The sequence below is a fragment of the Macaca nemestrina genome, chromosome 4 (assembly GCF_043159975.1).
Source record: "Macaca nemestrina isolate mMacNem1 chromosome 4, mMacNem.hap1, whole genome shotgun sequence".
Lineage (NCBI taxonomy): Eukaryota > Metazoa > Chordata > Mammalia > Primates > Cercopithecidae > Macaca > Macaca nemestrina.
In genome coordinates, this window is record NC_092128.1 from 88,572,301 (window position 1) to 88,595,768 (window position 23,468).

At 33.8% G+C, this 23,468-nt stretch overlaps 1 protein-coding gene across 10 annotated transcripts in view; it reads right to left on the bottom strand.

Moving 5' to 3' along the window:
- LOC105475640 (sorting nexin 13) overlaps positions 1-23,468 on the bottom strand; it is a 469,096-nt gene that overhangs the window by 357,664 nt on the left and 87,964 nt on the right. For 9 of the 10 annotated variants that reach the window (XR_011622210.1, XR_011622209.1, XR_011622211.1 and 6 more), the window contains exons 10-15: positions 19,216-19,354; positions 18,745-18,833; positions 13,990-14,089; positions 8,232-8,425; positions 3,262-3,366; positions 2,613-2,745 (exon numbers count right to left, since the gene is read on the bottom strand). Coding sequence is in view for 5 of the 10 variants with exons in the window: in XM_071094915.1 (XP_070951016.1) it covers positions 2,613-2,745; positions 3,262-3,366; positions 8,232-8,425; positions 13,990-14,089; positions 18,745-18,833; positions 19,216-19,354 (760 nt within the window). In the remaining 5 variants the exon portion in view is untranslated. The remainder of the gene's footprint in view (positions 1-2,612; positions 2,746-3,261; positions 3,367-8,231; positions 8,426-13,989; positions 14,090-18,744; positions 18,834-19,215; positions 19,355-23,468) is intronic. The other variant, XM_071094913.1, reaches the window with a different exon arrangement.

Sequence of the window (23,468 nt, forward strand, 5' to 3'; positions counted from 1 at the left end):
CTTAATTTTAAAAGTCAGAAAACTAATTTATAACAAAAAAATGTGGAAAGGCCTTTTTTTGATTAAATAATCATATAAAAAGAAGTATATCAGAAGCATTACTATTTGAAAAAGGTAAACCAGTGGCCTAAAACCTAAACACTGACAAAGACAACAAAGCTGACAGTTATTGGCCCAGCGTGGTGGCTCACGCCTGTAATCCCAGCACTTTGGGAGGCTGAGGCAGGCAGATCATGAGGTTAGGAGATTGAGACCATCCTGGCTAACACAGTGAAACCCCATCTCTATTTAAAAATACAAAAAATTAGCCAGGCGTGGTGGCGGGCGCCTGTAGTCCCAGCTACTCGGGAGGCTGAGGCAGGAGAATGGTGTGAACCCAGAAGGCAGAGCTTGCAGTGAGCCTAGATGGCGCCACTGCACCCGAGCCTGGGCGATGAGCGAGACTCCGTCTCAAAAAAAAAAAAAAAAAAACCTGACAGTTATTTTAAATAGTAATGTTTCATATTATACCCATCAGTCCACATATTTTTTTCAAATGGTTTCAAAAAAGGGATAATTTCACAGTATAAAACTCATCAATTAGGAAACAAAATATTAGACAGCAATGTCTTAGAAAGACAATAAGATATATAAGTATGTAATCTCAAACTACAATCAATGATTCAAATGTGAGAAGTTACTCAATGACTGATATATGAGAAGCAAATTTACTTCAGATCAAAACCAGTTCCCAAAAAAAAAAAATTTAATATACTTCATGTTTCAAAAAAGTACAGCATATGATTTTAGGAAGTTTGAGATTGCTTATAGTTTGCTTCCAATAGCTGTACTGAAGACGACAGACTGGCTGGAAAGATATCAATGGAAGCTAAAAGTCCATTTAAAAGACTGGAAAGAGTTCTTAAATTATAGGATCAAAAATTACTTCCACAGAATATATTGCTACCATCACCAGTTTAAATTACACGTTACTTAGAAGCCCATAAAATTAGTTGGTTATGACTTTGTCTTCTCTCTTTCTGAGTCATATAGAAAATCTACTTCACAAATACTAAGAAGTTTCTAAAATAGATAAAATTAGTATAAACAACAAAAACTTTTATGATAGTCATTTTAGGATGGTTAGTTGACACAGAGTTGCTATTGCAAATTTCATATAGTATCTCTATAAAAGAACATTTTTCAACAGAGACAGTAAGTACAGATATATACAACAAACTAGAGGTACATAAAATTTTACTATTCAACTCACAGAGAAGAACTCTATTCTTTTTTTAAAATTTCCCATACTTATGCAATCAAAATCAGTTAATAGATTATTCCAATTGTACACAAAAGTAAACTTGAAAGAGTATTAATTTAAAAACCCAAGGCATCAGATAAACCATCCAAACAAAAGTTACTAAATTTCAAATGTAAACTTCGGTAACTAGATTTCTTAGATTATTTAAAAAACAAAATCTCACTAGTGTAGACAGAGGGATAAGAGGTGGAGGAGAAGGGAGACTGAGAGACTTCCATAATAGAGATATTTTTTTAAGCAGTGCTCACGACCTCGCTATTTTATCTCCATTCCCAAGTGTGCTTGTCCATAAAACCTGTTCATTAGTAAATGGTCATAACTGAAGCATTCTTAAAATACTTAATCTTTCCCGTTTACTTTTTATTGACCTCATTCATTTACTTGGTAGAACATACCAGAAAGATCATCAAACGTCAGATATTTAATTAGAGCTTAATAAATAATTCTGAATTGAATCACAAGTTAATGATCACTGGGCCTAAGAATTTGGAAACTTGTGTTCTAAAGACTATCCCTCCCACTATTCTTATATAACTCACTATTTACTAATAAAAATCGATACTTGTGTTTTACTTTATAAATCATTTTCAAATGCATAATTCCATTTAAATCTAACAATGACTAATGTAAGATATTATGAGGATATTGTTCCAGATTTACCAACTCAGAAAAATGAGGCTTGAAGAATTTAAGTACTTGGACAACACATAGGTAGTAAGTGGTAGAATGGGAGTAAAATCTAAACATTCTGACTCCTAAAACACTTTTTTCACTATAACATGTTAATAGGTCTCATTATCCTCATTTGAAAAAATTGAAGGTTGGAATAAACGACTCTTACAGCTTTTTCTAGCTCAAAAGTCTCTCACACTGTGTAGAATTTGGAAAAGTATACAATTAAAGATATTTAAAACTGTAGTTTTTTTTATAATGCTTTATAGTTTATGATATACTGAGTCATTACTTATTGCATATTAAATCTTCTCAATAATTCTATTGTTAATCATGAATATTATTACTTACTCGCAAAAGGGAAACTGCCATAAAAATATTTTAGTGACTCACCTGAAGAAAACATTCTTCTTTAAGAATTCAAGGTTTCTATAGTTATATTCTAATCCATTATTAAATTTTCAATATTTTAATTTAGTACAGTCACTAAACTCTGTCATTCATTTGTAGATTTTTAAATATATTACAGTTTATATTTGGACTCCAATAACATTTTTAACTTATATAAAAGCTCTTTTGGTAAGCCGAATATATACAAATATATATGCATATATGTGTAAAATGGGTGCCACCTTACCTCCATCCCCATCATCGGATCCTCTGAAACTAGGATCTTTTAACATGTCAAGCTCAGCTAACATGCGCACATAAAGTGCATTCTGTCTGAAGGAAGGATAAAATCTTTCATCTCGTAGCATCAGTTCATATACCTTGGTGAAATAAATCAAGATAGTCAACAATTAATACAGGTATGTGGTGATTTTTACGAAATATAATTTCACCAAAAGACACACCGAGGTCTTGTCATAATGTATCATAGTTACACGCTGTCAGCAATAAGACTTTTTCACAACAAATGATTTCCTCTGATCCCTCCAGTAACTAAATTATATTGAAAAAAATCCTACTGCAACACAAGTCACAGACAGCATGTTCTGGGAAGTGTTTTCTGAGAAATAAGTACATGTAAAGGTTCAAGGCTCATGTTAATATCTAGCTCTACAATCAAATTCAAATAAAACAACCCAACTTAAGGATTTTCCTCAGAAAATAAACAAAATAAACAAAAATACTGGTTTACATTTCTGGAATTGAGAAGTATAATTGCCATAGCTTATCTTTTTAATACCACTCTACTTTTAAAAAGTTTTTAAAAACTAATTACATTACATAAAAGTATTTTTTCTCAAAAAAGATAAAATGATAAATGCTGTACATAATAATACCTTCCTTTGAATGTCATCAAAGATTTCAGGGGTTGGATCTTCATGATTCAAAGTATCTGCTAATTTTGCTACTAAATAGTCATCAACAGTAACTCTTGGAGATGCCTAACAGAGAAAAATAATAGTAATGATCTCTGTAATTTCTTAATACAAGATGATACTTGATAGTATGATAATAATGGAATATAATATTGAAAATAACTGGCAGGTAAGAATCACTGGTTTGTAAATGACGCCTTGACATTTAAGAAGGATGAAACAGGACTAAATCCTTCTCTTCCTCATGTACTACATAGCAGACTTGTAAACAAACACGGATTTAAATCTCGACTTCTGCCTAACAAGTTATCTCTCACTAAGCTTCATTTACCCCATCTGTAAAATGGAGATAATACTATGCAAGGTTATTTAAGAGTATTGTAAGGATTAAAAGAGATCTATATAAGATATATACCATAGTGTCTGGCACACAGGAAACACTGTCATTAGGAGTTAGTGTTTAGTATTCAGTAGTATTAGATGTGTATTAATATGACTGATCAACAAATAAGTGATTTCATTTATTATCTGACACTAGAGAATCCTTTTGAATGTCCTTTAAAGAGACTACTGTTATCCTAAATTTGGTTTTATAACCAATGCTGCAGCAAAGTTCCAGTGTGATATGGGGAAAGAAATCCTTAAAATTAATTCGTTTTAAGAACTTCCATTTCAAAGCATATAGTAACACAGATAACACAAGGAAATACAAAATTTGACATTTCAACTTCAAAAATTTCTTTATTAAAAGAAAAAATGCTGAAAAGCTAGACATGTCAACAGCTTCAGCACATCAACTTTTGCATTTTTAGTTCTGAAAAGTCTGGAGAGTAAATGAGCCCTAGAGACAACTTTTAGAGAAACTAACAAAAAATATTATTTACATAACTTCTCTAATTTATCCAATAAAATAAGGAACAGGTTGGATAAATCAAGAAAGGAGAAAAAAAAGTAAACATCAGGGTATAAATATGTAGGAAAAGGGCTATACAACTTCTAATGCCCCATTGTCAATTCGACACTTTTGTTAGTAAACCTAAGCAGGTTGTGTGGTTGTTGTTTTTCTGAGTGGGATGCTTATTTGTTTTGTGTTTTGGGGAGTACCAGAGTTGCCCCGAAATAAAAACAGGAGAACTAAACAGCTTCGAGTATGTAACAAATATTAGAGAGGAATATGATGTTACTTGGTTTTGCCCTTTCATCTGCCCTCTAAGCTCACTAAACTCACTTTCTAGGAAATAAAAAGGGTGAATTTGAAAAATAATATTTTACAATTATTTAAACTTTACTTTTTCCTATATATCTCAAGTACACAGAATGGATTAAGCCACATCTTTGGTATAGGATGACCAACACTTTTAGTGTACCAACATGAAACACAACAAGTCAGGATCCCCTCTTCCAAAAAAAGTAACACAAAAATAATATTTATATGGCCAGGCATGGTGGCTCATGCATGTAATCCCAACACTTCAGGAGGCCAAGGCAGGCAGATCACTCGAGGCCAGAAGTTTGAGAACAGCCTGGCCCACATAGCAAAAACCCTGTCTCTCTAAAAAAATACAAAAATTAGCTTGGTGTGGGTGCATGCCTGCAATCCCACCTGCTCGGGAGGCTGAGGCAAGAGAATTGCCTGAACCTGGGATGCAGAGGGTGCAGTGAGATTGTGCACTCCAAACTTTACGACAGAGTGAGACTCTGTCTCACAAAACAAAACAAAACAACAAAACAACAACAAAAAAGAAATATTTGTACGCATGTTATTACTTTAACGTGAAAATATAAAAGTGAATGCTTTCCCAAAATTATCTCTTAATGTGTATTCTTTACTTTTCTATTACAGAAATGTGATTATTTAAACAAACCAATGGGACTAGCTAACAGTGGCAAATAATCTGTGTGAGACAAATACAACAATATGTAATTTACAATGTTTGTGACCTCTGATGTACCATTAAACCTTTTATAAAATCTATTGGATACTTAAATGTTATAGGTTATATTGTTTTGTATTCTTAAAATATAGAAAGACTTTTTAAAAGGCAAATGTACATAAAAGCAGAATGTATGTGCAAAACAGGTATTATCTATATTTAACAAAAATAAATAATGACTTTTCTATCGAGTCCATGATGCAGTAGGATATTTTTGCTTTTTCTGTTTCCTTCTCTAATAATACTCTTCTGAACTGCCTGAAGCCTTTAGGACATCTTTTTATGCAGTGTTACCACTGAATATAGTCAAACATAAAAATTCACCTTGATTTTTAGATCTGCTCTTTTCAAGCCCACCTCACACTTATTTCTTGTGTCAATCCAATGTGAAGGATCAAGTTAAATAACCTTTCTTTAAAAAATTTTTTTAGAGACAGAATATCGCTCTGTTACCCAGGCTGGAACACAATCGTGTGATCATGGCTCACTGCAGCCTTGATATCCTGGGATCAAGCCATCTTCCTGGCTCAGCCTCCCAAGTAGCTAAGAATACAGCCTTGTGCCACCAACTCCAGCTAATTTTTCTCTTTTTCTTTTTGTAGATACAAGGTATTGCTCTATGTTGTCCATGCTGCTCTCGAACTCTTGGCCTCAAGCAATCCTCCCACCTTGGGCTCCCAAAGTACTGGGATTTCAGGTGTGAGCCACTGCGCCTAGCCTAAATATCCTTTCAACAAAATAATTTGGGCATGTAATAATTGGGATTTTATTTATTAAAAATAGGTTTTTAAATGCGTAGAAATTTGATTTTGGTGCTCAAAAAAAAGTCCAAAAACCATATATATGGCTTGTTTGGTAGGTATCTCAATTGTTTGTCAATCAGGTCTTTTCCATCTATAAATTTATCACACAGGCTATCCATGCCTACAATGCTCATTTTTGAATACTTTGAAGCATAATGATGTTATCATAAGTTAAATCCCTTTATGAGGAAAAATGGTTTTTAAATAGACAAACTTTTGAAACTGAAGTTCAATTCCAGATAAATTAGTTTTAGTAAAGAAATTTAGAAAATCCTGTTTAAGTTGGCTTTTCTGGTGACACATTTTTTTTTTTAAATATTCAAGTAGTCTTATTTCAAAAACAGGAGTCATTCTGTTAACTATATGAGTTTTTACCATGACCTACATGTAACATCAAACAACTCAGGTCAGTCTGTCAACTCTTCTCTAGGCTGCTTTTGGCCTCGTCAAAGATCACCTACCAATTTTAGAGAAACAGTATATAAATTTCTGTTTACTGTAATCCTTTTCTCCATTTTCATTTAAAAAGTATTTCAAATTAGAGAAAAACATTTTTTGTCCTATACTTAAAAAAATATGATTTTACCACAGACCAAGATTTTAGCATTTTTTCTATAGCCAGCAAAAATTAGACCTAATTAAGTAAATTATCTTCTTTTCTATTTCTTGAGTTAGTGTGGCAATCTGTGTCTAAAAATTTGTCCACTTTAAGTTGTTTAATTTGTTGTCATAAAATTGATCATAGTATTTGCTTACTCCTTTTAATTTCTGTAGGGTCAGGATTCATGTCTCCTCTTTCATTTATGAATTTGGTTATCTGTGTCTCCTCCCATTTTTTCATGGCCAGTCTAGCTAAAGGTTTGTCAATATTGTTGATATTTTCAGAGAACCAACTTTTGGTTTTAGATTTTCACTATGGTTTTTCTGTTTTCTATTCACGATTCTCATAATAATCTTTGTTTTCCTTCTTCTGTTTGGCTTGGGTTTTTCATTTCTAGATTTTTAAGGTAAAAACTTAAGATTGTTGATTGTAGATCTTTTATCCTACACATTTTTAGAGCTACAAATATTCTTCTAATCACTAAGTAGCTGCATCTCATGAATTCTGATACAATGCATTTTCATTCTCAATTAAAAATACTTTCTAGTTTCCTTGTCACTTTTTGTTGACTCAGAGGCTATTTAGAAATATGTTGTTTAATTTTTGATTATTTGTAGTTTCCCCAAATTTCCTTTTGTTGATTTCTAATTTGATTCCATTCTGATCAAAGAATTATTCCAATACTTTTAAATGGAGATGACTTTTATGGCCTTGCAAACGATTTATCTGGGAGAATGTTTCATGTGTTCTGGAAAATAATGTGTATTTTGCTGTCATTAGAGGAAACAGTCTATAGAATAATATACATATATGTATTACAGTATTACATATATTACATATAATATATACATAAATTACAATATTATATTAGAATTATTATATTATTAGAATATTACATTATTATACATGTATTCTATAAGTTCTAAAGCAATTCTCTTATATATGTATTCTATACATTCTATAATAATCTATATAATCATATAAAATATACTCTATAGACACTACAGATGTATTACATTCTACAGAATTATAGTATAGTATATATATTCTTCTATAGGATTGAGTTATAATGTTCCTGAAGTCTTGTATATCCTTGATGTTTTTCTAATTGTTTTATCAATTATCGCAAGTGAGGTATTGAAGTCTCCAACTATAACTGTTGAATTGTCTCTCTTACCCTTCAATTCTGCAAATTTTTGTTTCATTCATTGGGGGGCTGTTATTAAATGTATATATGTTTAATACATACATTTAAACATATATACATTTTTAAAAAATATATATGTACTCTCTTTTGTTTATTTTTGAATGGTTTATCTTTTTCTATACTTTTACTTTCAGCCTGTGGTGAATCTAATATGTGACCTTGAATCTTGATTCTGTCATTTAGTATTTGCATGACTGTGGACATGATAATTTGACTGCCTAAACATCAGAATCTTCACTTAAACGAGGATACAGACAGACAGGAAGATTGTTATCGATTAAAGGAAACAACGTTTTTGAGGTAGTCAGCCTGGCATAAGCAATGGATTACAAAAATTATTAATAATACTGATAAAGAAGAAAACAGTAATCAAAATAAACTCTCACCTTTTCTGATAAATACTGTTCATAAATTCCAACAGCAGCTGCTCTTAAAAGACCTTTGGTTTGGTTGGTTTGATGTTTTCCATCTCTCTGACGACTTAATAAAACTTCTAGCTGCTGTTGGGCGGTAACCCGGTATCCTTCCACTGTCATCCAAAAGAATAGATGTGCTTGACCTCCAGTTTGCTGCATGTAATCTACCAATCAAAAATCCATAATAACATAAATATTAGTGTCACACAATTTGGGGTCCATGTAGTTGTATGACAAGTAAAGAAGGACTAAAGTTTCAAGTGTTTAAAACTCCAACATTTTGAAAATGTTTTAGCAAATCCCTGAGGTGAAAATATAGTTGTAAATTAGTTATGCTAAAAAAAAACAGTTATGTTAAAAACAAAAGTGAAGGAATATATTTCATAATTTTTTAAATCCCACTTTTCATGATAAAATCTCTAGTGAATAAATTTGTTACATAAAACATTCAACATTTGTTCTCAATAAAGACTGTTATGAATATTTCTAGACATATTTTTTAAAATGACTCAACAAACCACATATTTATATTTTTATCACAAAAATGAAAATGTATAGAGGTCTACTGAAAATGTCCTCCAGATAAAAGCAATTCTAATGTAATAGTAGTAAAATCTAAATTAAAAATATATATATTAAAATGGTATAAAAACAAAATCCCTCATGTACACATGAACAAAAATGATACAAACAGGTTTTATACATTGTATGTTCCCAATGAAGTACTCTTTCTCAATGAATTTTAATTTGCATTAGAATCTCCTAGAATTTATTTTAAAAGCAGTTTGGTAAATGCACATTAGTTTTGATAACTATTTCCTTCAAAACAAAATAAAGCTCTACCTCCATGGTTTCTAAAGAAAAACATTTCAGAGAATAAAGAGAGGACTGAATTTGGCAAGCAAAATATTAACTACTTAAAATTTAATAATATTTAAAATTCTTAAAAATTTCAAAGAAGATGTGGGAGTGTGAAACACCAGAATTCTCTCTCTCCACCTCCACAGCAAGTGCAATGGCAGAATCTGATGTAACTAATTTGGAACTCTGGAATCTACTGAAGATTTGCAATATTTAGGGGAAGGCTTGGGAAGTAAGCTTTGGTTAATTTCAGTTCATTTCAGCTGCAGCACAACTGCAGCTACCCATTCCTCACTCCCAGACCCCTAGAACAAGTAGCTATGCATGCACTCCAGAATTAGCTTGTACACAGCAAGCAGGAACCAGGGTGGACAAAAAACAACTTGTCCTTCAAATATTCAGAATCTAGGCTCTGACAGCACACTGCTGCTTCTGATCACAGAGGTGCACACAATATAGGCAGCCTTTGTTGTTGCATATCTCTTGATTGGTCCAAGCCCCTTTACTTCTTGCTGAAGTAACGAGCAAGGTATTTAGAAGACTGGCACCCTTTCTCCCTTGACTCCCACAGTTTTATCTTTTTCTCCCTTTGGGAGCCATGCATTAAAAATGAGGACATTCAAAAGCAACCACATATGCGGGAAAATTAGAAAGTGACTATACCTGCCCAGGGAAAAGCACAAGCTCAGAATAGTCTTGAGAAGACTTTAAGTTTATACCTCAGGCTGATCCTTAGCATAGACAGCCTACATATTAAAAATAAAAACAGTAACAACAATAAAGAACAGCAAACCCTAAGGAAAGGGAAGAAAGTGATTTCCAGAGTTACTACATTATTAGATTCAAATAGTTATTCATACACACACACACACACACACACACACACACACACACACACCCAACAAGGCACACAAAGTATGTGGCAAGTGTGGCCCATTCAAAGAGGAAAAAAAGTCAACATACATCAACAGAAACTGTCCCCAAAAAAGACCTGACGGAATATCTACTAGAAGAAGACTTTAAAATAACTACCTTAAAGATGCCCAAAAGACTAAAGAAGGATGTAAAGAAAGTCAAGAAAACAATCTATGAACAAAACGGAAAGATCAATAAAGAGATAGAAAACCTAGAAGAAACCAAAATAAAATGATGGAGGTGAAAAGTACATAACTAAAATAAAAAATGCACTAAAGGAAATTTAAGGTAGATTTGAGCAGGCAGAGGAATCAGCAAATGTAAGGATAGAATAATAAAAGTTGTAGATTCGAGAAACAGAATGTAAAAATATAAAGAAGAGTAAACAGAGCCTAAGGTACCTGCAGGACCAAGTTACATGTGGGAGTTCTATAAAGAGAAGACAGAGAGAAATCGTCAGATCATATTTGAAGAAATAAGTGAAAATTTCCCAAATTTGAAGAAAGGCATGAATATAAATATCCAAAAAGCTCAACAATCTCCAACTAAGATGAATTCAAAGATATCCACATGGAGACACATTATAATTCAACTTTCAAAATATAAATCATCCAAAAGCAGAAAGAGAAAAACAACACATATAAAAAACCCAAAAGATTATCAGCGGATTTCTTTCAAGAAACTTTGGAGGCCAGAAGGTGATGGAGTGATATTCAAAGTGCTAAAAGAAAAATATTGTCAACCAAGTTCCTATATCTGACAAAACTATACTTCACAACGAGAGAGAAATAAGGATTCACAGATAAAAGCAAAGGAAGCATCTTACCATAAGACCTGCCTTGCAAAATGTGCTGAAGGGTAAATTAAACAAATGGACACTAGATAGTAACTTAGTACCTTGAAATCATATGAAGAAATAAATATCTCAGTAAAAATAAAAATATGGGCAATTATAAAAGCTAGTATTATTAACAATGAGTTGTAACTCCTATTTTTTTTTGTTTTCTATGTGACTGGAAAGACAAATATGGTTTTTAAAAAATTAATTATCAATCTGAAAGCCAGAAATATTGTACTTTGTTACTGCACATCCTGGTTTCTACATAATCTACAAAAGTAACTCATTTAAATAAGAACTATTAGTTCATATTTTGAACACACAATTTGTAAAGACTTAGTTTTGTGACATCATCAAAAGAGGGATGGTGACAGAGCTGTAAAGGAGCAAAGTTTTGACTGCATTTGAAATTAAGCTGATATAATTTCAAATTACAGTGTTATAAATTTAGGATGTTACATGTAATCCCCATAGTAACCACAAAAAAAAATAGCTACATAATATACATAAGAGGAATTAGAAATTTAAACATGTTACTACAAAAAATCAACTAAATACAAAAGAAGTCAGTTACGTAGAAAATTACTATCAAAAAAGATATAAAGCATGTAGAAAACAAATAACAAGATGACAGAAGTCTTTCCTTATTAATAATTACTTTAAATGTAAATAGATTAAACTTTCTAATCAAAAGACAGAGACTGGCAGAATGGATTAAAAAAATCAATCCATTGATATACTGTCTACAAAGATTTTAGATACAACGACATAAATAAATTGAAAGTGAAAGGATGAAAAATCACATCACATGCAAACAGCAACCAAAATAGAGCAGGGGAAGCTATACTAGTATCAGGAAAAATAGACTTTAAATCAAAAAAGGTTAAGATATAAATAAGGTTATTATATATTAATAAAAGATTCAGCATAACAAAATGATACAACAATTATAAACATTTTCATACCTAGTAACAGATCATCAAAATATATGAAACAAAAACTGACAGATTTGAAGGGAAAAAGAGATAGTGCCACAATCATAGTTTGAGATTTCAATGCCCCACTCTCAGTAACGGATAGAACTAGACAGAAGATGAGTATGGAAATAGAGGACTTAACACAATATAACAGGTAGATTTAACAAACATACAGAACACTTTCCAACAACAGTATACAGCTTCTTCTCAGGTACACATGGAACATTTTCTAAAACAGACCATACAGTGGGCCACAAATTGAATCTCATAAAGTTTTTAAAAATGGATATCATGCAAAGTATCTTCTCCAACTACAATGGGATAAAATTATAAATCAGTAACAAAATTAAAACTGGAAAACTCATATATTTTTGGAAATCAAACAACACACTTTTTATTTACCCTACTTATCCTTTGAAAACATGAAAACACACTCACACAACCAATAGATCAAAGAAGAAATCACAAGAGAAATTGGAAAATACATAAAGATTAATTAAAACAAACATAACATACCAAACTAATGGGACACAGCAAAAAGGAAAATCTCAAATCATCTTTCCTTATGTTGTAAAGCTTTCTAACTGTATAATGTAAGGAAATAGAAAAAGAACAAATTAAACCCAAAGCTAGCAGAAGGAAAGAAACAGTAAAGATTACAGCAGAGATAAACAAAAGAGAGAACAGAAAAATAGTAAAAGTCAATGAAAGCAACAGTTGATTCTTTGAAAAGAGTGACAAAATTGACAAACATTTATCTAGGAGGACAGAAAGAGAAAAGACTAAAATTACTAAAATTGGAAGTGAAAGTGAGGATATTACTAATGACTCTACAAAACTAAAAGTACTATGAACAACTGTACGCCAATAAATCGGATATCCTAGTGGAAATGGAAAAATTCCTAGAACACAGAAAATCTACCAAGACTAAATCATGAAGAAATTGAAAATCTGAGGAGACTGATAGGTAGTAAGGAGACTAAATCAGTAACCAAAAATCCTCAATAAAGAAAAGACCTGGACCTGAATAGCTTTACTGGTGAATTCTATCAAATATTTAAAGAAAAAGTAACACCAATCCTTTTTAAATTTTTCCAAAAAATTAAACAGGAAACACTTCCTAACTCACTCTATGAGGCCAGCATTATTCTGAAAACAGAGCCAGATAAAGATAGTACAAGAAAACTACAGACCAATGTTCCTTATAAATATTGACGTAAAAATCCTCAATAAAATAGTAGCAAAACAAATTCAGCAGCATATTAGAGATTATATACCATGACTAAGGTAGCATTTATTCCTGGAATCCAAAGATGGTTGAACATACAAAAAAAAAAAAATCAATGTAATACAGCACAACAGAATGAAGGATAAACACCACATATCTTAATTGATGCACAAAAAGCATTTCACAAAATTCCACACTTTCATGACAAAGACTCAATAAACTAGGAACAGAAGGCTACTACCTCAAAATAATAAAAGCTGTATATGAAAAAGCCCACAGTGAATATTATACTCAATGATGAAAGACAGAATACTTTTCTTTAAGATCAGGAACAAGACAAAGATGCCTGCGTTTGCCACTCCTGTTCAACGTAGTACTGGAAGTACTAGGCAGAGAAATTAGGAAAAGTGGAGGGAAGGGAGAAGAGGTAATGGGAGAAGCAAGTGTGTGCACGTGTACACACACACACACACACACGAGTATTATTCAGCATTAAAAAGGAAGGAAATTCTCACATATGCTGTAACATGGATAAAACTTGAGGGCATATTCATGTTAAGTGAGTAAGCCAGTCACAAAAAGGCAAACACTGTACAATTCGACCTACATGAGGTACTTAAGAGTAGTCAAAATCATAGAGACAGAAAGCAGAATGGGTTGCAGGGGTTGAGGGTGTGGGGAATGGAGAGAGTTGGTGTTTAATGAGTAGAGTGTCAGTTTTGGAAGATAAAAATAATTCTGGATATTGATGGTTGTAATCTCTGTACAACATCATGAATACATTTAATATCACTGAACTATACACTTAAAAATAGTTGAGATACTAAATTTTATGTGTATTTTACCACAATAAAAAATGGAAAAAGAAATTCAATGGCTATATCATTTAAACAGAATTGATCTACCTACCCATAAAAAATTGTAGTGCAACATTGTCTACAAGAATGCTGTCCAGGGGGACTGTGCAAAGTTTCCCAAAGTTTGCTGCAAGTTTCACAGTATTTATTTCCTACAGGCAAAAGTGAATATAAGTTAATATTTTATCTAATCATTCATTGTTAAAGATGTTTACATAAATATAAGGAAAAAAATCAAGCTAAAATGGAGTAAAGATGAAGTTCTTCCCTTCTCATGCATGTTGTTTCCCAATAGATATACATTCTGTGAATTTAAATTCCAAGTGTCGCTTAGCAAATTAAAAATATTAGCACATTAAAAATATTAGCATTCAACTCTTTCAATATAAAATAAATAGAAATCACTATATTTTCAATTATTCTCTCTATATATATATTCCATATGAAAATGAACATTCCAGAGGCTAAAAGGGTGAAGGAAATGTTTAATATATGCAAGAATTTTAAAAACTCAACATTTTCATGTATAAAGTCTATTTATTACTAGGAAAACAAAATATGCCTAAAGAGTAATTTTGCTCCTAACTCAATAAAAATCTCTAATTATTACAGAAAATGTGTTTTTTTCAGACTCTCTAAACAGTGAATTTCAGACATACTTTTCAAAGTCATAGAGCAAGGAAACAACCTACACATGAAAAAAAAAAAGGAAAAGTTGGGTTCAAAATTTAAAGAGCATCTACGTATCAGGCATTGTGCTAGTTACATTACACATATTACTTCATTTAATCTGCACAGCAATACTGTTGGATCTGTATCACCAAGCCTACTTAACAGATAAGGAAAACGAAGATGAAAAAGGTTGCCTATTAAGTCGCAAAGCCGGTAAGTATGACTATGTGTTTTCAAATGCTGCTGCCCTTTCCATAACAGCCATAATGTTTCTATGAATTATTCATTTTCACTGGCTTCTCTATATTCCCAAATCCATATTTCAGAACCCTCTATTTAAAAAAGAAAAATAGGCAGGTTTACTGTAAATGAAGTAGGCTGCCATATTCAGAGGCAGATACTAAATTAAGCATAAGTGGTAAATAAAGGAAAATGAAGAGAATTAAAAAAGAAAAACAAATCCATCTCTATAATTTGTATTTTCCTTCATGTAAGTACTGAATAATAACAGCGAATTGACTTTCAAAGCCCGGTAGAGAGCAATCTAGAGCCAGCACATGATTTCTAATAAGTCCCCCTTCTTCAAATTGTATCACCTCTTTATCCTGCCCAGCAGCGGCTCCACAGATACAGGATGGGAAGGAAAATTCACTGAGGATAAAGGTTTCTAAGATTTCAAGATAAGTAACATAGCTATGTAACTGCAAATCCGTGGGGATTCTGAGTTTATTTACAAAGGAAAACATTGTATGATGAGCTCATTAAAAAATAAAAGCTTGTATTCAAAATGGAATTGACAGGCTTGCAAACAAAATATCTAAATTTTAAAAGGATTCAATACCAAAAAGTGCCTGGGAAAAAACACTGAGTAATGACACTGAAAGATCACTACCTCTGAGATCTAGATAAGGAAGTAAAGAAAAGCACAAGTGAAACTGTATCTTTCTTCTATGCTAATTTGCATGAGTATATAAACTAGTTTTAAAATATAGTTAACCAAAACAAAGGTACACACACACACACACACACACACACACACACACACACACACACACACGTAACAAATATGGCCCTCAAGTAATGTTTCTTAAGTTATAATTCATCTAGAAAACTAAATTTAAAGTGTTTTTTTGTTTGTTTTTTTGAGACGGAGTTTCGCTCTTGTTGCCCAGGCTGGAGTGCAATGGCATGATCTCGGCTCGCCGCAACCTCCACCTCCCAGGTTCAAGTGATTCTCCTGCCTCAGCCTCCCGAGTAGCTGGGATTACAGGCATGTGCCACCATGGTTTTTAAAAATAATTCTTCTATTCCTTAAGGAATTTAAATACACTGTAAAATTATAAGACCAGAGAGTCATAAATAAATTTTCAAAACAGAAAACCACAGCAAAAATGTGACCTCATTAAAAACCTAAGGGTATTAAGAAATGCTTTTTCCTGCTTTAAAGCCCCAAATCTCTGCTCTCCTTTAGGGCAAAACTTCTCTAAAGAGCAACTATCATTCCTGTTTCTAATTTACCTCTTCTCATTCTCTCATGGACGAACTCCAATTAAGATTTTCTCCACTACTCCACAAAAAAATGTTCTCATTAGATCACCAATAATCCGGAAGGTAGTAAGTCCACTGATCAATTCTCAGTCTTCATCTTTCTCCATGTTATCCTTTGATACACCTCATCTTTCCCTTTTATAAACACTTTTTGCATTTGGCTTCTGAGATATTGATAGGGACAGGGTGCACAAAATTCTAGGCAGAAAAGGGCAGTCCCTAGCGAAACACCACCCTCAAGCCAAAAAGCCTGAGACCGGAGCCCTAAGTGAAAACTTACATCCCTGTTTTCCTGCTCAAATGTTGCCTTTTCCTAAACCGCCCATGGCCGCACACCACCGCATTCTGTGCCTATAAAAACCCCAGACTCAGTTGATAGCCAGGACTACGGCTGGATATTGGAGAGAAGCTGGACTTCAAAGGGACAGCTTGATGGCATAACTTCAGAAAGAATCCAAATGGAGACAGTCGGACTTCAGGGGAAGATTACCTACCTGCCCCATTCCCCTTTTCAGCTCCCCTTCCCACTGAGAGCCACTTTCATCGGCCATAAAATCTCCAGTATTTACCATCTTTCAACTCATTGATGCAACTTCATTTTTCCTGGATGCCAAATAAGAGGTCAGAAGCCACGAGTGCAGACACAAAAGGCTGTCACACTGGCCCTTTGCCCTCACCGGCGGAGGGCAGCTGCCTCATGCAAAAAGGCAAATGGTCCACTGAGCTGTTAACCCTTAAAGCCATCCACAGACAGCAGAGCTAAGAGAGCACTGTCACACACCTTCTGGGGCTTTGGGAGTCACAGGCACCCCCAACTGGACAGCTGTAGGGCCTGAACAGGGTTTGCTCTTGCCAGCACTAATGCATCTGGGCCAGTTCCTCCACCCACTCACTTGTGCACTCCCTGTTGTGATGGGTGGAATACAGTGGGTCCGAGTGAGTGGAGTTTGATCTCGCCAGTACCGAAGTGGCAGGCTTGTTCCAGCACTCCTTCACTCAAGTTCTCACTCGTTTGCTTGCACGCCCCCCACCACAAGAAGTTGGGAATGGCAGGATGAGTAAACCAGGCACCCCTGCTGCAAGTCCTGCGAAGGGGTCAGGGAAATATCCTGCTTCAATATCACATGCTCAGGTTTTCCTCCAATCTCACTGGCTATTTACTCTGTTTCTTTGGCTAGACTCTTTACTTTGTCTTAAACTCTATTCACTGAAGTGTAGTAGGACCAAGTCACCAATGCATTCCTACTTACACACGCTCTTTTAGATAACATCATCCAGTCTCTCATTAAACATCTGATAATTGTTGAGAATTTACAAAATTCGTCTCCATCACTAACTTTTCCTTAGAACTCAAGATTACCAAGTAGCATGTCTACTTGAATGTCAAACAGGGATATCAAATTAAAATACCCAAAACTCAATTCTCTTTTCCAAACCTCCTCCTCTCTCTGTGTTACCCAATTCAGTAAACAGCACCACTATTTATACAGTTGCTCAAACCAAAATACCCTGAAATTGTCCTTGAGTTATTTTTTTTTCCTTCTCACCCCATATTCACTCCATTAAGAAAATCCTACTAGCACTATATCCAGTCTCTAATCGCTTCTCACAACCTCCATAGACATCTCTTACCTAGTTTTAAATCAGGAGTTATCGCAAATAATCTTTCAGTTTCCATTCTTACCCATATTGTCTCATACTTTGTGTCTATTCTTCACAAAGAATAAAGACAATAATTTTAACTTTTAGCTCGTAAGTCAGGTAATGTCACTTGCCAGGGCAAATCTCCAATTGACTTTCATCATAATTAGAATAAAACTCTTACTATGGCCAGTAAGACCATATATGACCATATAAGATCTAACCCCCCGGTTCTTCTATGACTTCATTCCTAGCACAATAGCTCATTCATTCCATACCAATCACAACGACCTCCTCCAATTCACCAAAGACATTCTTACCTTAGTGCTCCTGCATCTGCTCTCATGACTGCCTGTAAGATCGATACTTCAAAGGCAAGCAAAAATACAGCACAGGACTAACTGCCTCATGTTATTTAGATCTCACTACAATCAAGTGTCATCAAACCTCTCAGCACCTATCTAAACCAGTCCAAGACATTTTCTATACGCTACTTTGCTTTATTACTGTTTTTTTGCAGTAGATATCACCACCTGATATTATGCATCAATTTGCTTATTGATTTATTTCCTGACTCTGCAACTAAAATGTAAACTCCATGAAAAGAGTTTGTCTACTTGGCTCTTCTAAAAAGCACCCAACTCACAAAACTGAATAAATGTAAATTTTGAAAACGATACCCAAGTAAGTGCATAAATAAATCAAGGAATAAAATAAAATCTTCAATTACTTTAACATTTTTCAGGCAGCACTTTAGTTAACCTTTTTGGCATGTTTTAACAAATATTTATATCACATTGTCGAAAAGAAAACTCTTTTTAAAGTCCTCTTGTAAAGTGCTGCACTGGGAAATGTCCTACTTTTTGTCCTTTACTGTGCATTTTAATCCCTATGAAGTATTTATAACTAAACATTAATTACATTAATTCAAAAGTACTTTACTTACTTTGCCTGACTGCAATCGCTGTATTCTTGAGTCACATACCTTCTTTACGAATAGTAAGCTATTTATTTGATTTTTGATAGTGTTGATATCTAAAAGCAAACAAATCATGAACTAGAAAGTGGTAATGTTATTTATTAAATACTTTAAACATGCACTTACTGTAATTTAACAAAATAACCAACAATACAGCAATTATTTTATTCAATAAAAGAAACCATCTGAAATTATACAGTGAAATTATTTAATTAAAAGTAAACCATGCCAATTACCTCCACTCTAGGGATAATTACAATAATCACATTCTCACATTCTGAAAATAATCCTTTTACTCTAACTAAGCACATGTTAATCTAATAAGGAAGATTTAATTAAAGTGAAAACATTAATAGCAGAAAATGACATTTAGGTAAATTAACCAAAGTTTTGAAGATATAATAATCCTTCAAAAAATACTTTAAATACATTACTTACCATCACCAGCTGTATCTAGAGATCTAAGATACTGTAATTCTTCTGCTGCCTTATCTCTGACTGCTTCTAGCTCTCCAATATTGTCACTCAATTTAATAATGTTCATAAAGGCCTCATAGTTGCAGTTAGAATCACGGATCTGAAAACAAGTTTAAGAAAAATAGGTGAAAGAGGAACTCACTTATTAAAAGGAAAACTGAATCCTGAGTGCCTACTATGTGCTAGGACAATTTGCTGCATACTCAGTGCTTACAACAAAAAGAAAAAAGCTCTGTATTTGGGCACCTATATTTGGGCACCAATGGTTCTTAGACTGCAAATAAAATAAAGTAAGTATTATATAGCATGCTTGAAACTGCAGGAATAGGAATATGCTCATAATATTTGATGATAGCAAAGAAGCCATGATGACTGGAAATAAACCAAAGACAAGCTGAGCAGAAGATATGGTCAGCAGCAATGGATGGCAAATCTTCTGTTATAGTATAAAGGTTTTAGCTTTCACTCTGAAGCAAGTCAGAAGTTAAACTGGAAGGTTTAAACAGAAGAGTAACACTCTCTAACCTAAAATATAACACAATCACTGTGTTGCTGTATAAAAATGAAGGCAGAGCCAAAAACACAAAAAAAAAAGACCAGTTAATAATACAAGTGAAAGATAATATAGTCAGGGAGCAGGGTGGTGACAGTGGTGATGTGGTACAAAGTGTGTTATAAAGTGTTTTCTGGTAAAAAGTGTTTTATAAAGACAATGCCAAAAGAATTTGCTGATAAATCAGATATCGCCATGAAATGAAGAGAACATAGAACTACACTAACATCGTTGGCCTGACAACTGGAATAGTGGAGTTACCACTAAACAAGACGGAGAAAAAAATTAAGAGATGCAGCATTTGCCAGGGACAGTGGCGGGGAGGCAAAATATTATGAGGGTGCTTTTGGCAAAATTAAGTGTGAGATCTCATTAAATATAAAAATGGTCATTAGCATGCTTTTGAATATGATGGACAAGAGTTCAGAAAGGAGGACTACACAGAAATATGCATTTAAAAGTCATTGACATGGAGATGACACTTAAAACCATGAACATGGATGGAAATAATCAAGAGAATGAGGGTAGAGTGAAAAAAGAAGAGATCTAAGGAGAGATACTCAGAAGATTTACTTACACAGCAAAAAGACTGAGAAAAGCCAAAAACGTAGAAAAAAAAAATCAACAAACTTTGGTGTTCTAACAAGCCAAGTAAAGAAGTGTTTTTAAAAAATGATGGCTGGGTGCAGTGCTTGTAATCGCAGCACTTTGGTAGGCCAAGGCGGGCGGATCACCTTAAGTCAGGAGTTCGAGATCAGCCTGGCCAACACGGTGAAACCCCGTCTCTACTAAAAATACAAAAATTAGCTGGGCATGGTAGTAGGTGCCTGTAATCCCAGCTACTTGGAAGGCTGAGGTGAGATAATCGCTTGGACATAGGAGGCAGAGGTTGAAGTGAGCTGAGATCGTGCCACTGCACTCCACGTTGGGCACCAGAGTGAGATTCTGTCTCAGAAAAGAAAAGAAAAAAAGAGAGGGAAAAATGTAGACAGCCAACAGTCAACCCTCTTATAAAGTTTTGCTGTAAAAAAAATAAGCAGGAGAAAAGAGTACTGCCTAAAATGGAATGTAAGATCAATGACTTGCTTTATCTCTTTTTTAAGATGAGAGAGATAATGACAAAGGTGTATGATAATAAGAATGATCATATAAAGAGTAAAAATGTGATGGTACAGAGAGAAAGTGTAAAATTGCCAAAGCAATAAAATGAAATTGTCTAGAAGAAGTTGGTTACAATGCACACATAAAGGACTTGCTTTACCTGGATACATGGGTATTTCATCCACGGTAACAGAAGAAAATATAAAATATACATGCATAGATACAAGTTATGAATGTATGTGATAACAGGATATTACAAAACATCTCTTTTGATTTCCTCAATTTTTTCAGTGGAGTACTATGGTCATGAGCTAAGAGAAAAGATGTGAAAAACATATGCTAAATGAAAGTGAAGGAAGTATAAAAGAGTTGATCAGAAGAGTGGAGCAGATAACATAACAGGAAAAATTTAATGATTGCAAGGCAAGAAAGAATAAGGGCACAAATGAGATTCGTGCTCATGAATTTAAAATGAGACCAGTGTAGGTTTCTTTTTTTTCATCAGCCACATTCACCTGCTTAAAAATAGGAATGGAGAAGCAGTTATGTTGGATTTAACCAGTGTTGTAGTGTCAATAAGCAAATAAAGAGGTAAAGAAGTCAGGAGGTTGTGGAGGGATTAATAACTATGACTGTAAATAAAATTTAAACTAAGCAAAGCAAGAAGAGTGGGCTGTGAAAAGGTAATAGACTTGAGATGTTATCTATTTTAAACAAAAAGCCAAATAACTGAATACTATAAAAGCACAAGACTATGTAAAAAGATGCATTACATAGAAGGGATCAATTATACAGTGGAAGCTGACTTCTGATTAAAAACAGAGGCAAGAGGAAAATAAAACAATTTTTAAAGTACTAAAAGAAAAAGTAGAGCAATTCTACATCAATGAAATATCCTTCAAACTTGGCAGTAAATGAAAATATTTTCAGAGAATAAAAAGGTCGGATAATTTGTCACAAGAAAATTGGCAATAGGCCGGGCACAGTGGCTCACGCCTGTAATCCCAACACTTTGGGAGGCTGAGGTGGGTGGATCATGAGGTCAGGAGTTCAGGACCAGGCTGGTCAAAATGGTGAAACCCCATCTCTACTAAAAATACAAAAATTAGGCAGGCATGCTGGCAGGCACCTGTAATCCCAGGTACTTGGGAGGCTGAGGCAGAGAACTGCTTGAACCCGGGAGGCAGAGGTTACAGTGAGCCAAAATCATGCCACTGCACTCCAGCCTGGGCAACAGAGCAAGACTCCGTCTCAAAAAAATAAAATAAAATAAAATAAAGCAAATTAAAAGAAAGAAAGAAAGAAAGAAAATTGGCAATACACAGAATCCTAAAGAAAGTTCTTCAGAATGAAGAAAAATGACCACAAAACTAAAATTTGTACCTACAAAAAATAATGAAGAGTACTGAAAATACTAAGTAAATGTATGAGCGTAAACAATTTTTTTCTGTTCTTTATTTCTTTAAGAAAGGGTGTTTAATGCACCAATGAGCATGGCACTGTGGAGTAAATTATGAGTGTAGATGTAAAATATATAATGAAAAAGAACAAAGGATGGGGGCTAATTAAAATTATGCTATAGCAAGGTTCTTCATATTTCATATGAGGTGATAAAGTACTGCCCTCTAGGCATATGATGACAACTTAAAGAGGACACTAATTCCTAGAGCAACCACTAAAATAATAATGGTTGTAGTAACAAGAAATAGCTGGAAAGTCATTAAAATAATTAAACAGAATACAAGAATACCTTGTTTCAATTCCACTGTGCTTTACTATGACACTTCACACTGTGTTTTTTTTAACAAACTGAAGTTTTCCAGCAACCCTGTGTCCAGAAACTCTTACCAGCATTTTTCCAACAACATGTGCCCACGTCATGGGCATAGTCACATTTTAATAATTTTCAGAATATTTCAGACCTTTTCATTATTACTATATCTACTATGGTGATCAGTGATCTTTGATATTATTATTGCTTTGGTGCACTACAAACCATACTCATTTAAGATGACAAAATTAATTGATAAATTGTTTTGTATATTCTGACTGCGCCATAACTGACCATTCCTCTGTCTCTCTCCCTCTAGCAGGGCCTCTCTATTAACTGAGACACAACAACACTGAAGTTAGACCAATTAGTTACCCTACAATGAACTCTAAGTGTTCAAGCAAAAGGAAAAGTCACATATCTTTCATTTTCAATCAAAAGCTAAAAATGACTAAGCTTAGCCAGGAAAATGTATCAAAAGCCAAGACAGACTGAAAGCTTGCTCTCTCACACTAAACAATTATCCAATATAAGAATACCCCCCCCCCCCCAAAAAAAAAGGTTCTTCAGGGAAATTAAAAGTGCTGCTCCAGAACAGATGAATGATAAACATGAAGAACACTTATGGGTGATATGGAGAAAGTATTAGTGGTAAAGGATAGAAAATCACACCAGACAACATTCCGTTTGTCCAAAGCCTATTCCAGAACAAGGCCCAGACTAGCTTCAATTCTATAAAGGCTGAAAGAGGTAAGGAAACTGCAGAAGAAGAGTTTGAAGCTAACAGAA